This window comes from Bos indicus x Bos taurus, chromosome 14, assembly GCF_003369695.1.
Source record: "Bos indicus x Bos taurus breed Angus x Brahman F1 hybrid chromosome 14, Bos_hybrid_MaternalHap_v2.0, whole genome shotgun sequence".
Lineage (NCBI taxonomy): Eukaryota > Metazoa > Chordata > Mammalia > Artiodactyla > Bovidae > Bos > Bos indicus x Bos taurus.
The window spans coordinates 76,485,078-76,501,919 of record NC_040089.1 but is presented as its reverse complement, the minus strand read 5'-3'; the positions used below and the strand labels follow the sequence as shown (position 1 = coordinate 76,501,919).

The 16,842-nt window shown below is 39.7% G+C and overlaps 1 protein-coding gene across 4 annotated transcripts in view; it reads left to right on the top strand.

Annotated features, from left to right (window-relative positions):
• The window catches only part of WWP1 (WW domain containing E3 ubiquitin protein ligase 1), a 136,433-nt gene that overhangs the window by 109,657 nt on the left and 9,934 nt on the right, over positions 1–16,842 (top strand). For 3 of the 4 annotated variants that reach the window (XM_027561611.1, XM_027561610.1, XM_027561612.1), the window contains 6 exons: positions 4,875–5,008; positions 5,098–5,238; positions 5,954–6,074; positions 13,763–13,867; positions 16,200–16,296; positions 16,710–16,782. In XM_027561611.1, the coding sequence (XP_027417412.1) occupies positions 4,875–5,008; positions 5,098–5,238; positions 5,954–6,074; positions 13,763–13,867; positions 16,200–16,296; positions 16,710–16,782 (671 nt within the window). The remainder of the gene's footprint in view (positions 1–4,874; positions 5,009–5,097; positions 5,239–5,953; positions 6,075–13,762; positions 13,868–16,199; positions 16,297–16,709; positions 16,783–16,842) is intronic. The other variant, XR_003514514.1, reaches the window with a different exon arrangement.

The following is a 16,842-nucleotide window of genomic DNA, read 5'->3' as shown; positions in this document are numbered from 1 at the left end:
GGCAATCAGGTCTTCTGTCCATTTAGATGCAAGATGTGCGAGTCAGGTGTTGCACCAAACTGTAAGGTCTGTGCATCTGGTTGCAGCTGCCATTTCCCAGGATGGCAGGGTTGTGACAAAGAGGAAATTTGTGGGGGAGGGACTCCAGAATTGGGATTTGGTTTAAGATTCCTGCTGACTTTCAAGTGGGGATGTAGAATAGATAGTTGGATATACAAGTCTGGCAATGAGGGGATATCTCAGTAAGACGATATAACCATTTAAAGAATCAGTGTAGACAGAGAAGTTGTTTAAGGACACTTATAAGTTGGGGAGATAAGAAGGAACTGGCAAAAGAGCCTTGGCAGAGGAGGAGATAGGAGAATAAATACACATGGTTTCCAGAAGACCAAGGAAGAAGAAAGTGTGTTTCAAGAAATAAGAAGTGATCAGCTATGTCGAATGCTGCTGGCTGATCAAGATGAGGTTCAAGAAGTAAATGTTTGATTTGGCCAGGTGAATGATATTCATGTGCAGTGGAGAGGAAAGGTGGATGGGAGGAGCCTCAAGAGAGAATGGAAGGAGAAATGGGGACAATAAATATGAACTAATCTCTTAAATAGGAAAAGATGTACGTGAAGGCTGTATATTGCCACCCTGCTTATTTACTTATATGCAGAGTACATCATGAGAAATGCTGGGCTGGAGAAAGCACAAGCTGGAATCAAGATTTCCAGGAGAAATATCAATAACCTCAGATATGCAGATGACACCACCCTTATGGCAGAAAGTGAAGAAGAAACTAAAGAGCCTCTTGATGATAGTGAAAGAGGAGAGTGAAAAAGTTGGCTTAAAGCTCAACATTCAGAAAACGAAGATCATGGCATCTGGTCCCATCACTTCATGGCAAATAGATCAGGAAACAGTGGCTGACTTTATTTTTCTGGATTCTAAAATCACTGTGAATGGTGATTGCAGCCATGAAATTAAAAGATGCTTACTCCTTGGAAGGAAAGTTATGACCAACCTAGATAGCATATTCAAAAGCAGAGACATTACTTTGTCAACAAAGGCCCGTCTAGTCAAGGCTATGGTTTTTCCAGTGGTCATGTATGGATGTGAGAGTTGGACTATAAAGAAAGCTGAGCACTGAAGAATTGATGCTTTTGAACTGTGGTGTTGGAGAAGACTCTTGAGAGTCCCTTGGACTGCAAGATCCAACCAGTCCCTCCTAAAGGATATCAGTCCTGGGTGTTCATTGGAAGGACTGATGTTGAAGCTGAAACTCCAATACTTTGGTCACCTGCTGGGAAGAGCTGACTCATTTGAAATGACCCTAATGCTGGGAAAGATTGAGGGAAAGAGGAAAAAGGGATGACAGAGGGTGAGATGGTTGGATGGCATCACCGACTCGATGGACATGAGTTTGGGTAAACTCCAAGAGTTGGTGATGTGTAGGGAGGCCTAGTGTGCTGTGGTTCATGGGGTTGCAAAGAGTCAGACATGACTGAGCAACCGAACTGATGAATCTCTTAAAGGAGCCTCCCTGGTGGCTCAACTGATAAAGAAGCCACCTTCAGGGTGGGAGCCCTGGGTTGGGAAGATCCCCTCGAGGAGGGCATGGGAACCCACTCTAGTATTCTTGCCTGGAGAATCCTATGGACAGAGGAGCCTGGAGGGCCACAGTCCGTGGGGTTGCAAAGAGTCAGACACGACTGAGCAACTAAGCACACACACACAAAATCTCTTAAACTTGCTCTAAAGGATTAAAAAGAAATTGGGCAGTACCATGAAGTATGTATGGAACCAAGAATGGGAGGAGAAGAAAACATTTATATGCTGCCGATGATCAGTAAGAGAAGAAGGAATTTGATGAGGTCAGAGAGATAGGGGATATGGGAGCAGTAACCTTGAATAGGAAAACAAGGACACTCTGTCCAGTGCACAGAGAAGTCATAGCTTCTCCACAGTAGGAATACATAGATTCAGATACTGTTAGGTTTGTGCAAATGTAAGTACAGTTTCAGACAGTGAATTTTAATTCATTATAACTAGACTTAAACACATCTTTATTAATCAGAATAGAAACCATTACAATCAGTGCATTTTTGCCAATGAGAAATAAGTTCGCTTATTCCTGTGGCATAAAAATCCGTGCTTCGGAATTCCACGAACTCTTGGAAAGCATCTTCTGCCTCCTGCTGGTTGTGGAACTGTTCTCCCTCCAAAAAGCTGTCGAGATGCTTGAAGAAGTGGTGGTCTGTTGGTGAGAGGTCAGGTGAATATGGTGGATGAGGCAAAACTCCATGGCCCAATTCATTCAACTTTTGAAGCATTGGTTGTGCAACGTGCAGTCAGATATCATCAGACACTGTCAAGGAGAAGAATTGGGCCCTTTTCTGTTGACCAGTGTTGGCTGCAGGCATTGCAGTTTTCAGTGTATCTCATCGATTTGTTCAGCAAATGTCTCAACTGTAATGGTTTTGCAGGGATTCCGAAAGCCGTAGTACATCCGACTGGCAGCAAACCACCAAATAGTGACCAGTACCTCTTTTTGGTGCAAGTTTGGCTGTGGGAAGTGCTTTGGAGCTTCTTCTCAGTCCAACCACCGAGCTGGTTGTCACCAGTTGTCATATAAAATCCACTTTTCTTCACACATCACCATGTGGTTGAGAAATGGTTCACTGTTGTTGCACAGAATAAGAGAAGACACTTCAAACTGAAGATGTTTTAAATTTTCGGTCAGCTTATGAGACACCCACTTATTGAGCTTTTTCACCTTTCTGATTTGCTTCAAATGCCAAACGAGTATAGAATGATGAGCTTTGAGTTCTTCGGCAGCTTCTCATATAGTAAGAGGATTGTCTTTGATGATCTTCTCAGCTGGTCATTGTCAACTTCTGATGGCCAGCCACTACATTTCTCAACTTCAAGGCTGTTGTCTCCTTTGTAAAACTTCTTGAACAACCACTGCGCTGTGCGTTTGTTAGAAGTTCCTGGGCCAAATTGCATTGTTGTTGTGAGTTGTCTACGTTGCTTTACGACCCATTTTGAACTCGAATTTAAAAAAAACAAATCACTCAATTTGCTTTTTGTCTAGCATCATTTCTATAGTCTAAAGTATATAGTAAACAGCAAGTAATAGTTATTAGCAAAAAAGAACACTATAAAGCAAGAAATGTGCATTAAAAGGATGTATAATACAACTACATTTATTTAGAATGTATTCTGCCATCAAATGGCAAATTTCAACATTGCAAAAACTGCAGTTCTTTTTGCACCAACCTAATACTAGTGAGCAGGTGTTGGGGAAGCACAGAAGTTCTCTCGTGGTGGCTATTTCCTCCGTGAGATGGAGAGCACGCTCGTTAGTGCAGAGTGAGGAGACAAGGTTTGAAGGTACACGGGACAGGTGGCCAAGCGGTTAAGGTGATTGTGCTCTGAAGGTCCACGGGAGTAACTTTAGTGACTGACGATGGAATCTAAACTGAGTAAGGGGAGGACTTCCCTGGTGGCCGAGGAAATAAGACTCCTGAGCTTTCCACTGCAGAGCGTGTGGGTGCCATCCCTGGTTGGGGGAACTAAGATCCCACATACCATGTGGTGGGGCCAAAATTTTCAAGAAAAACTGTGTAAGGGGAGAAATAACTTCATAAGGGGGCTGAGCGACAGTGACAGGCTAACAGGTTCGCTGGAGTTTTTTAGATCCCAGTAGGGTCAAAACTTGCTGGTGTTTACTGCTGAAGGTGGTGAGCTGGAATGTCAGGAGCTCTTTGGAATTCAGTTTATGAAGGAATTGCAGTCAGTGCTAATAACAGTGTCGAGGGTATGGTGTTGAGAACATTTAACTAAGTTAAAGACTAAGATCACAGAAAGGATTAAAACGTGCCAGGGTAGTAAAAGAATCATCAGTGCAGATCATGAAATCTTAAAAATGATGACGGTTGTGTTAAAAAAGCATGGGACTGAATGAGTAAAGGGGGGAAACCGGAAGATCTAAGGATGACTGCAGTGAGGAAGTAGGGGGTAGTGAGCCATGAACGTAGAGGGCTGGCATGGTCTTGCATGCTGGGGCAGGTGAAGGAGGTGAAATCAGTGATGAGAAGCAACAGACACCCACTCCCAGACTTGGTGACATGGGGATAGGAGAGAGACAGCCTATTCCTAATCCTGTTCCTAGGATTTGAAAGGAAACAGGGTCCTCAGAAAAATGCCAGATTTTTGTTAGAACAAGATGCGAAAGGATGAATTGAGAATGTGGGGGGATTTTGCTAATGATGGACCATGAGCTTGAAGAGGACAAAACATAGTAGGGTGGTTTTGAAAGTTAGGTAAGACGTGAGACACGGACTCAGATTTCAAAGTAGACAGGCGGGTGGTGGTGAGAGTCAAGGTACTGCAGCTCTGGGGCTGTCTGCATTGGCTATTGTGAAGGCAATACAGGTTAGTCCTAGAGCTCTCTCAGGCAACTGTGGGATAAGAAAGGAGTTGGGGAGGGGTCTTCCCAGGTGCACAGGGACCCCCAAAATGCCTTCTTTTCTGTGTCCAGTGGGGTTAATGTAATTCATGAAACGTATTTAAAAGTGGGAGTTTGATAAGGCTCCACTATCATCCTCTTTTAAAGTTATTGACAGGATATCATATAGCTAAGTGTTTGACCTCAGTTAAAGAGATACTGTTTTCACTCTAAATTTGTTTTTCATGCTTAGCATCTTATAGAATATTTTATTTTTTAGTTTTCATGATTTCAATCTTTTAGTTTTCATGATTTATGCTGATTAATGATTAAGTACTTTTTTGCCTGTAAAGGCTTATGATACCTCTGTTATCATTGTGCCCTGAATAGGAAAATTGCTACTTTGTAAATTTTTTCAATTTTTTGTTTTTCTTGGCAGGCACTCTTTCATGGGAAGTTTATTGATACTGGTTTCTCGTTACCCTTCTACAAGCGTATGCTAAGTAAAAAACTGACTATTAAGGATTTGGAATCGATCGATACTGAGTTTTATAATTCCCTTATCTGGATAAGGTTTGAAGATTTATCTTTCAATAAGGTATTTTCTTGAAACCAGTTTTACATATTTTGTTAATTATTGGTTGTATCTCTCTATCACCCAGAGACAACAACATTGAGGAATGTGGCTTAGAAATGTACTTTTCTGTTGACATGGAGATTTTGGGGAAGGTTACGTCACATGACCTGAAGTTGGGAGGTTCCAATATCCTAGTGACAGAGGAGAACAAAGATGAATATATTGGGTAAGGTGACTGTCCCTACGTTCTACAACTGCCAGAGCGTCTTAAAACTGTCTTTCTATACCCTTGTCTTTATGCCTTGTTTGCTCCTCTGGGGACATGTTTCACATTCATTCCCTCTTTCAGTGATCCTTTTAAATTATTTTTTTCTACTCAATATTCCTCTTAATTTATAAACATGTTGCAAAAGCACTCAAAAATTCAAATATAATTTTAAGAAAACTCACTTCCCTTGCCTCTGACGTACATTTATTTAAGTTCTTCCCAACAGTACTAACATTCTTGGAAAAAAGTGTATATGATGACCTCCACTTTCCCACTGCCACTTACTGTATTGCATCCTGCCTTGTCTGGATCAAAAATCAGAGAACATTGGTGCTAAAGAAGGGCTTTCCAAAGCCCATGCACTTCTTCATTTCTAGATGAGGAGATGGAGGCCCTCTGTAGATAGTAGCAAAACCAAGTCTGGAGCCGCACCTGACAAGCACTGTAATACTCATTCCTATTCCATTTCACTCTCCCTTTTTAACTTATTCTTTTAATAGTGCTCACCGCAACTTCTGATTTGAAACTGTGCTCACTTGAATTCTACAATCCATAAAACTTACTGATTTTCTTCACTTTCTCTTTTAATGATGGTTAAGAAGTACTCTGTGTTTTAAACCCTTTTACCTTACATAGAAAGTACCATCTTTTTAAATACCATCTTTATTTTCAGTTTAATGACTGAGTGGCGTTTTTCTCGAGGAGTACAAGAACAGACCAAAGCTTTCCTTGATGGCTTTAATGAGGTTGTTCCCCTTCAGTGGCTGCAGTACTTTGATGAAAAAGAATTGGAGGTTAGGATCTTTTATTATGCTATTATAGGGAAAGTTAATGGGAGGAGGGTCTGTTGTTATGCTTCTATAATAGAATGTCCACAAGCTTTAAAAACATATGGCACCATCTTCAATCCGCTCTCTGATTCATCGAAATGTTTAGGGGGTGTAAACCTCCAGCACTGAGTAAGGGTCTTAAGTTCTCCCAAATGTGATGCTGTCATAGCGCAAAATCATCAATCAGTGCCAACTCTTAGGGCTCCTGAAGAGTGCAAACTTATTAATAATTGGGGGAACTCAAGTAGGGGAAATCATACAATATTTGTCTTATTGTGACTGCCTTATTTCAGTTACCATAATGTCTTCATGGTTCATCCATATTTTAGCATGTGTAAAAATTTTTTGCTTTTTAATACTGAATATATACAATATACAGATATACATATATAACATATATGTATATATTTTCAGTATTTACTCTATATATGTAAGTAACATATATATCCTGGAGGAGGAAATGGCAACCCATTCCAGTATACTTGCCTGGAGAATCCTGTGGACAGAGGAGCCTCATGGGCTACAGACCATGGGATGACAGAGTCAGGCACGACTGAGTGACTGAACAACAACATATATATGATAAACAGTAAGAAAAGGCAAAAACATGTGACACTGAGAAATGAACTCCCCAGGTCAGTAGGTGCCCGATATACTACTGGAGAAGAGTGGAGAAATAGCTCCAGAAGGAACAAAGAGGCTGAACCACAGCAGAAGCAACGTCCAGTTGTGGCTATGTCTGGTGGTAAAAGTAAAGTCCAATGCTGTAAAGATCAGCAGTGCATAGGAACCTGGAATGTTAGGTCCGTGAATCAAGGTAAATCGGAAGTGGTCAAATAGATGGCAAGAGTGAACATCGACATTTTAGGAATCAGTGAACTAAAATGGACCAGATTGGGCAAATTTAATTCAGATGACTATTATATCTACTACTATGGGCAAAAATCCCTAGAAGAAATGAAGTAGCCATCATAGTCAACAAAAGAGTCTAAAATGCAGTACCTGGGTGCAATCTCAAAAATGACAGACTGGATCTCAAAAACGACAGACTGGTCTCTGTTCATTTCCAAGGCAAACGACTCAATATCACAGTAATTCAAGTCTATGCTCCAACCACTAATGCCGAAGAAGCTGAAGTTGACAGGTTCTGTGAAGACCTACAAGACCTTCTAGGACTAACACCGAAAAAAGATGTCCTTTTCATCATAAGGGACTGGAATGCAAAAGTAGGAAGTCAAGAGATACCTGAAATAACAGACAAGTTTGACTTTGGAGTACAGAATGAAGCAGGGCAAAACCTAAGAGAGTTCTGCCAAGAGAACACACTGGTCATAGCAAACACCCTCTTTCAACAACACAAGAGATGCTTCTACACATGGACATCACCAGATGGTCAGTACCGAAATCCGATTGATTATATTCTTTGCAGCTGAAGATGGAGAAGCTCTATACAGTCAGCAAAAACAAGACTGGGAGCTGACTGTGGCTCAGATCATGAACTCCTTATTGCCAAATTCAGACTGAAATTGAAGAAAGTAGGGAAAACCACTAGACCATTCAGGTATGACCTAAATCAAATCCCTTACAATTATACAGTGGAAGTGACAAATAGATTCAAAGGATTAGATCTGATGGGCAGAGTGCCTGAAGAACTAGGGGCAGAAATTCATAACATTGTACAGGAGGTGGTGATCAAAACCATCCCCAAGAAAAAGAAACGCAAATAGGCAAAATTGTTGTCTCAGGAGGCCTTAAAAATAGCTGAGAAAAGAAGAGAAGTGAAAGGCAAAGGAGAAAAGGAAAGATATACCCATTTGAAGCAAAGAATATCAAGGAGAGACAAGAAAGCCTTCCTAAGTAAACTGCAAAGAAATAGAGGAAAATAATAGAATGGGAAAGACTAGAGATCTCTTCAAAAAAATTAAAAGATACCAAGAGAACATTTCATGCAAGGTTGGCACGATAAAGGACAGAAACGGTATGGACCTAGGAGAAGCAGAGATTATTAAGAAGAGGTGACAAGAATACACAGAAGAACTATACAAAAAAGATTTTAATGACCCAGATAGCCACAATGGTGTGACCACTCACCTAGAGCAAGACATCAAGGAGTGCAAAGTCAAGTGGGCCTTAGGAAGCATCACCATCAACAAAACTAGTGGAGGTGATGGAATTCCAGCCGAGCTACTTCAAATCTTAGAAGACGATGTTGTGAAAGTCTACACTCAGTATGCCAACAAATTTGGAAAACTCAGTTGTGGCCACAGGACTGGAAAACAGATTGAGTTTTCATTCCAATCTCAAAGAAGGTCAGTGCCAAAGAATGTTTAAACTACTGCACACTCATTTCACTTGCTAGCAAAGTAATGCTCAAAATTCTTCAAGCTAGGCTTCAACAGTACATGAACTGTGAACTTTCAGATGTTCAAACTGGATTTAGAAAAGGCAGAGGACCAGAGATCAAATTGCCAACACCCAATTTGATCATCAAAAAATCTAGAGAGTTCCAGAAAAACATCCGCTTCACTGACTAGGGTAAAGACTTTGACTGTGTAGACCACAACTGTGGAAAATTCTTAAAGAGATGGGAATACCAGACCACCTTACCTGCTTCCTGAGAAACCTATTGCTTCTATGCAGATCAAGAAGCAACAGTTAGAACCAGGCATGGAACAATGGACTGGTTCCAGATTGGGAAAAGAGTACATCAGGGCTGTATATTGTCACCGTGTTTATTTAACTTTTATGCAGAGTACATCATTGAAGTGCCAGACTGGATGAAGTGCAAGCTGGGATCAACATTGCCATAAGAAATATCAATAACCTCAGATAGGCAGATAACACCATCCTTAGGATAGAAAGCGGAAAGGGCCTAAAGATCCTCTTGGTGAAGCTGAAAGAGGAGAGTGAAAAAAGTGGCTTAAAACTCAGCATTCAGAAAACTAAGATCATGGCATCCAGTCCCATCACTTCATGGCAAATAGATTGGGAAACAATGAAAACAGTAACAGACTTTATTTTCTTGGGCTCCAAAATCACTGCAGATGGAGATTGCAGCCATGAAATTAAAAGACACTTGCTCCTTGGAAGAAAAGTTATGACAACTTAGACAGCATTTTAAAAAGCAGAGTCATTACTTTGCCAACAAAGTTCCATTTAGTCAAGGCTATGGTTTCCAGTAGTCATGTATGGATGTGAGAGTTGGACTGTGAAGAAAGCTGAGCGCCGAAGAATTGATGCTTTTGAACTGTGGTGTTGGAGAAGACTCTTGAGAGTCCTTTGGACTGCAAGGAGATCCAACCAGTCCATTCTGAAGGAGATCAGCCCTGGGTGTTCATTGGAAGGACTGAGGATAAGGCTGAAACTCCAATACTTTGGCCACCTGATTCGAAGAGCTGACTCACTGGAAAGATCCTGATGCTGGGAAAGATTGAAGACAGGAGAAGGGGACAAAAGAGGATGAGATGGTTGGATGGCATCACCAACTCAATGGACGTGAGTTTGAGCAAGTTCCAGGAGATGGGGAGGACAGGGAAGCCTGGCGTGCTGCAGTCCATGGGGTCACAAAGAGTTGACTGATACATCACAAAGGTCACATCTGATGCACGTAATACATATATGTGTGTATTTTCTTTATCCATTCATCAGTCACTGAATCTTTGTCTTCATTCCACCTTTTGGTGATTGTGAATAATGCTGCTCTATACATGAGTGTACAGAATATTCTTTGAGACCCTGCTTTCAGTTCTTTTGAGTAAATACTCAGGAGTGGTATTGTTCTATCAAATAGTAATTCTCTATTTAACTTCTTGAAGAACCGCTACCGTTTTCCATAGCAGCTGTACTATTTTCCATTCCCACCAAATGTATATAAGGCTTCCAACTTCTCCACATCTTTTGCCTATACTTGTTATTTTCTGTTTTTGTTTTTAATAGTAACAATTCCAGTAATAATAGTATGAGGTGGTAGTTCGCTGTGGTTTTGATTTATGTTTCTCTGATGATTAGTTATTGTGAATTCTCCAAGTCTCTCCCATGTAAATTAGAAGGTAGGGAGGGCCATTTAGGAAAGTGCTTGCATTTCCCCCTGCCACCTTTTGGGGGCAGTATTTTAACTTCAGCCATCTTGCGTCCTCTGTTAAGAAACTTGGTTTGTCCATGTGATCAAAATGTGCATATGAAAAAATTAGCATTTTAAGTTTTATAAAGTAATAGTCCTATGTAGGACTTAGCCTTCTAGAAACTCTGACACAGGAAATACATGAAAATCAGGACTCAGAGCCTGAATTACAGGCAGACTCTGTAAACCTTAGTTAATGGCTCTTTCCTAACAGCTTGCTTACACAGATTAGCAGAAATGCATTAGTAGAATGGAAGATACTTTTTAGAGTAGTATTAATCATTTTTTTAAATCACCAACTGTATTAAGAATCTGAAGAAAATGAAACAATTTTGCATCCTCAAAATGCTTACATCTAAAATACTCTGTACCCTTGGTTAAGAACTGCTGTCTTAGAGGCCACTCAGTGAGAGAGGGGTGTTACGACAAGAGCCTGACATCAGAACCCAGAGGGAACTTAAGACAGTAGATAAAGAAAGATATTAACAGGTGCATACTTTTATATCACCCATGGTAGCGCTTACAGTCTTCTCACAGGACACCTTGTGAAATAGTCTGGCTGCATGATAATTTTCTAACCCAGATAAGGAGACTAAAGGCCTAATTGCTTACTGATTTGCTTTTAGCTCACGGTACAGAGCCATGAGGAAATAGAAATTTGTTTTGTTTTGTCCTGTCTTTCTCTTGTTTCTTCTTCTACTCCCATTCATTGTCTCTTTTAACCATGAATAATACCACAGTAAAGAATATTTACACCATTATCCAAAAGAATGGTTATCCATAATCATGCCCCTTTTTTACAGATTAAAATCTGTTTGTAAGAAGATAAAACAGTCATTCTGTATAAAAACTCTTCATCACACTAGGAATAGAAGGTAGCCTTCTCAGTTTGATAAAGGGCCTCAACAAAAAAGATAAATCCTAACAGCATTCTAATGGTGATACCTTGGATATTTCTCACTGAGATTGGGAACTCAGTGATGTCCACTCTCATCACTTGTGTTCTCCATTGTACCAGATTCCGAAGCCAGTGCAATAAGGCAGAAGTAGAAGCAAAAAGCATAAAGTTTGGAAAGAAGTAAAACTGCCTTTATTCACAGATGATAACATGATTGTCAATTTAGAAAATTCTAAGGGACCTACCAAAAAACAACTAGAAATGATAACGAATTTTAATAATTCATTGTAGGGTGCAAGCTTAGTTATTAAAAAAAATCAATTGTGTGTCTTCTGCATGCTAGCAGCAAACATTTAGAAATTGAAACTTCAAAGTTTCATTTACTAAAGCATTAAAAAAAAATGAACAAATGTAGCCAAAGCCATGTAAGAACTCTAAAAACTGGAAACATTGCTGAGAAAAATTAAAATTTTAATAAGTGGAGACATATTTCATCATATGTATTGGAAGATTCGGTATTGTAAATATCAGTTTTCTCCAAATAACACAATCCAATCAACATCCTGGTAGAATTTTCTGTAGAAATTGATCGGCTAGTACGCTGCAGTCCATGGGATCCCTAAAACTCAGATATAACTGAGTGTCTTCACTTTTCACTTTTCACTTTCATGCACTGGAGAAGGAAATGGCAACCCGCTCCAGTGTTCTTGCCTGGAAAATCCCATGGACAGAGGAGCCTGGTGGGCTGCAGTCCATGGGGTCGAGAAGAGTCGGACACAACTGAGCAACTTCACTTTCACTTTTCACTTTCATTCACTGGAGAAGGAAATGGCAACCCACTCCAGTGTTCTTGCCTGGAGAATCCCAGGGACGGGGGAGCCTGGTGGGCTGCCGTCTATGGGGTCGCACAGAGTCAGACACGACTGAAGTGACTTAGCAGCAGCAGCAGCACTTCTAAAATTACAAGGAAATGCACAGGTTCTAGATTAGCCAAAACAGTTTTGAAAAAGGACAAATCTTACAGGATAAACGTTTACTACCTGATGTCAAGGATTTTTATAAGCCATAGTAATTAAGATAGTGTGATATTTGTGTGAGGATAGACAGACAGGTCAGTGAAACACTTTAGAGTCCAGAATAGATCCACATATATATTGTCAATTATTTTCATCAAAAGTACTAATATATTTTTATGGGGAAAGGGGAAAAGTCTTAAACAAGTGATTCTGGATTAACTTGATATTCATATAGAAGAAAATTAATTTTGACCCTGTCAGCTCATAAAGATTAATTTGAAATAAATTATGAACATAAATATGAAAACTAAAAATATAACATAGTAGAAAAATCTTAGTCTAGACAGAAGTGTCTTAGGAAGAACACAAAGGATGTTAGATTTCATCAAAATTAAAAACTTCTCTTCAAAAGATGCTGTCAAGTAAATGAAAAGGCAACCTACCTGCTGAGAGAAACTCTTGAGACAAAGGTGTTACATCCAGACTATATTAAAAACCTATCACTCAATAAAAATACAGTTTTTAAGTGGACAGAGGCTCACTTCATTAAAGAAGCTCTATTGATGGCATAGAAACACGGGGAGATGCTCACTAATCATTGGGGAAATACAGATTCAAGCTGAATGAATCGTCACTGTTACACACGCCTCCGCTTATGCCCTAGCGGTCCCACTAGTAGTGCTTACTCATGTGGAAATGAAACACGTATGTTCACAGAACTTTTCCATAAATGTTCATCACAGTTTTATTCATCAAAATCAAAAATTCGAAGTAACCTAAATGTCCATCAACAAGAGAATGGGTAAATAAATTGTTGTATATTTATGAAATGAAACACCACTCAGCAATATGAAAGAACCACGGGTGCCCCTCACAGCGTGGATGAATCTCATAAACATTCTACTGGTGAGAAAAGAAAACAGAAAAGAGCGGATGAGTGTAGTCTGTCTGCTGCGTTCAGAAATCTAACCTGTGGTGAGATCACTGAGGTGGTTAACAGGTGTATATACTGCTGTCAAAATGCATATAACTCTGTACTTAAAATATGCATGCTTTATTGTGTCTAAATTATAGATCATAGTTGATATGAGAAATAAAGTACAGGTTATTATGCCCAAAATAGTTTTCATCCCATATATAATAAACTAGAGTTACTTGAGAATTTTGCATATCTAGAAGATTTTATTCTCAAAGCCTGGATAGATGAATAACAGGAGGTTAGTATACTTTTAATTTTAAATAGGTAAGGTAGCGTAGATTAAAAAAAAGAAGAAGAACCAGAAATTTATGTTTAAAACTTATTTGTAATGTATGTGATTTGGGATATATGTGTAGTAAAAGTGATTGTTTTTGTATAGCTGATGTTTTTCTTGAAGAATAGTTACTTTTGAACGTTTTTAAGTTCAGTAAACATGAATAAGATAAGAACCAAAGAATTCTGCATGTTAAATTGCCACACAATTTAGTTAGACTTGCTTTACTGTGATCATTATTTGATGTACACATAGCCATTTGACATAATTAGCATGTGCATAGCTGGGCATTAGCAGATTTCTGTCCTGTAGTTACTGTCTTCACTAAATCTTTCCTCTGACCTGATACTGTGCTCATTCCCCAGGTTATGTTGTGTGGCATGCAGGAGGTCGACCTGGCAGATTGGCAGAGAAACACTGTGTATCGACATTATACCAGAAACAGCAAGCAAATCATTTGGTTTTGGCAGGTATTTGCTTTTATCTTCTTAACACTAAATACTGAAAGAAAATGTTTTCTGATGAAGTGGTAATTTGAAAAGTTAATTTTTAAGGTTGAGACTGCTTTTGGACATGGTATTTAGTCTTTGAATTTTAAATTAGAAGTGGATAGTGTAAAAACTTGTTAAAGGATTTTCCATTTCTTATTTCCTAAATGAAAGAACAAATGACCATCTTTAAATAATAGTTTAACGGTAATGGTTTTAGGTATAATATTTTTTCTAGTAGTATGAAAGTATTCTATAAATTCTACTTAATTTTGGAAGTAAAAGAGGAATATGTTTTTAATGAGAAAGTCAATGAAAATACTTAATTCCTCTAAAGGTGATAATATGCCAGCAAATTAGAACAATCTAGAGGATAATGTTCAAGAATGACTTTTCTTTCCTTTCCTTTCTCTCTCCCCCTCTCCCTCCTTCTCTCTTTGTCCATCAGGGGAACTGAGTAAATAAATTGTAATATATCCGTTCTGTAATTCCATACCTTTTTGTCATTCTTTTTCTTAATGCAAATTAACAAAAATATTGGAGAATAATGTTTTTCAATACAGCATTAAGCTTAAAAGGAAGTTGTATCTATTACTTGGCTTAAAGGAAAATATCTATTCTATCTAGACGAAGTGTCTGCTAGTGTATGAACACAACCTCTGAGAAGGTGGCGGGCGCCTGGGCAGAGAGCTGCCCTGAGGCAGAGGTGTGCGCGGGGGCGTCCCGCTGCGCCCTCCTGCTGCCTGAGGTCCACACCCCATGCACATGTTATCTACTGCAAAAAGTAAATGAAAAGTGGGAATAACTCTGTTTTCAAACCTAACACATCAGAATTGCATCCATACAGAGCACATGCAAGTGTCTGTAATCTTCCCTTTCGGCTCTTCACCAGCTTCCTTGTTCCTTTTGTTCCCTGACACTCCCTTTGGGCATTTCTTCCTATACACCTGAGGAGCTTAAGCACTGGGTTATATAAATCCAAGTGAATAGTTGTATTTTCTAAATGGGATTTCCCTGGAGAAGGAAATGGCAACCCACTCCAGTATTCTTGCCTGGAAAATCCCATGGACAGAGAAGCTTGGCGGCCTATGGCCCATGGGGTCACAAAGACTCAGACAAGACTAGCAGCTTCACTCACTCAGCTCATTCCAATGGGTTTGTTCTGGGGAAAGTGGTGAGATTTATGCCAGCCCTGTTCACCTCCATTTCTACGTCTTGATGAAACATGTTGCCTCAGCGCAGTTCTGTGCAGAAACATTATTTTTTCGTATTTAGCACAACATTTTGTCTTATTATTAGCTAAAGTTTAGTCTCTTGTTTTTAAGATACATTTCTACTCTCACACTGTCCCCTAAGTTCCTTACCTTCTGTTGTAAGACACTCAGAGCAATTCAGATCAGTATTACCTGTCTATGTCCACTTTGAAAAGAAATAGTCCATGAAGAGAGATATTTTTAGAAGAATGCATACTTTGGGTTTTCAAGTATGAAGAATATAGTTGGGAAAGTGATGTTTAGTGAAAGAAAATATCAGAAACTGCTGAGAGTGGCAATTGAGAAGGATTTGTTCACCGTCACCGTCAGTAGCTTGCAGGGTAGTCCGCTCAGGTCAGGATAACAGGCCTTTAGAGCTCAGTTAGACCTGAGTTCAAATGTTAGTTCCACCACTTAGTAGCAGGTTGAGAAGGACAAATTCTTTCACCTCTCCAGGCCTCCATTTTCTTTTTTTCTGATTACTTGTTTATTTTTGACTATGCTGGGTCTCTGTTGCTGCACACGGGCTTTTCTCATGTTGCGGCGAGCAGGGGCTCCCCTCTGGCTGTGGTGCATAGGCGTCCCATCGAGATGTCCTCTCTCTTGTGGAGCACAGGCTCTGGGGCACGAGGGCTTCTGGAGTCGTGGCCTGTGGGCTCAGAGGTGTGGCTCCTGGTCTCTAGAGCACAGGCTCAGTAGCTGTGGCCCACGGGCTTAGCTGCTCCGTGGCATGTGGGATCTTCTGGATCAGGGATCGAACCCATGTCTCCTGCATCAGCAGACAGGCTCTTTACCACTGAGCCATCAGGGAAGCCTGGCCTCCGTCTTCTGAACATGTGTCGTGGGGATGCTAATGATAGTTCCTGTCTCATAATACTGTTGTTAGGGCCAAATACACAAGAAGCATATGGCGCATCCTCTGTTTTCATTTTCCTCTTAAAAATAGGAAATTGGGCTTTGAAATCAATACAAGAGTTGTAAGTTAATTTGAAAATAGAAATAGAATTTTAGTACGAATAACTTTCACCAGGTTGTAAAGTAAACTTGCTTTTGTTCCGCAGTTTGTGAAGGAGACAGACAATGAAGTGAGAATGCGACTACTGCAGTTTGTCACTGGAACCTGCCGTTTACCTCTAGGAGGATTTGCTGAACTCATGGGTAAATGTGGTTTTCTCTGTAAATAATTTTGTGATAATGCGTCTAGACACACAGCAGACTTAAGCCTAAGGATTATTCTTCTATGCTTTAGGTAGGGCATCTACTGAAATAAAGACAAATTAATGCTTAATATCAGGTACATTTGTAAGATAGGTTTGAAAGTCTGCTCTCAGAGGCTGGTTGGCCATTGCTTTGTGAGGGGATCACAATTCTTAGACACTGATCTTTCTACTTTGTGATTCCTATTGCTGGATCTCTGCAGCATTAACAAGCTTCTCTGGGCAGAAGCCATTTACATTGTAGTTTATTCTGTATCATTTATGTTGATTCTGTGATGTGTTCTGGTTTGACTGGTTGTCAAAACTAAAAAGTTTAAAGGACCAAATAAATTTTGTCATATTTTCCTGATTTAGGAAGTAATGGGCCTCAAAAATTTTGCATTGAAAAAGTTGGCAAAGATACCTGGTTACCAAGAAGCCACACATGGTAAGTTCAAAAATCTTAAATAGTACAGTGACTGAGTATAATTGTTGATTCATTAAAGTA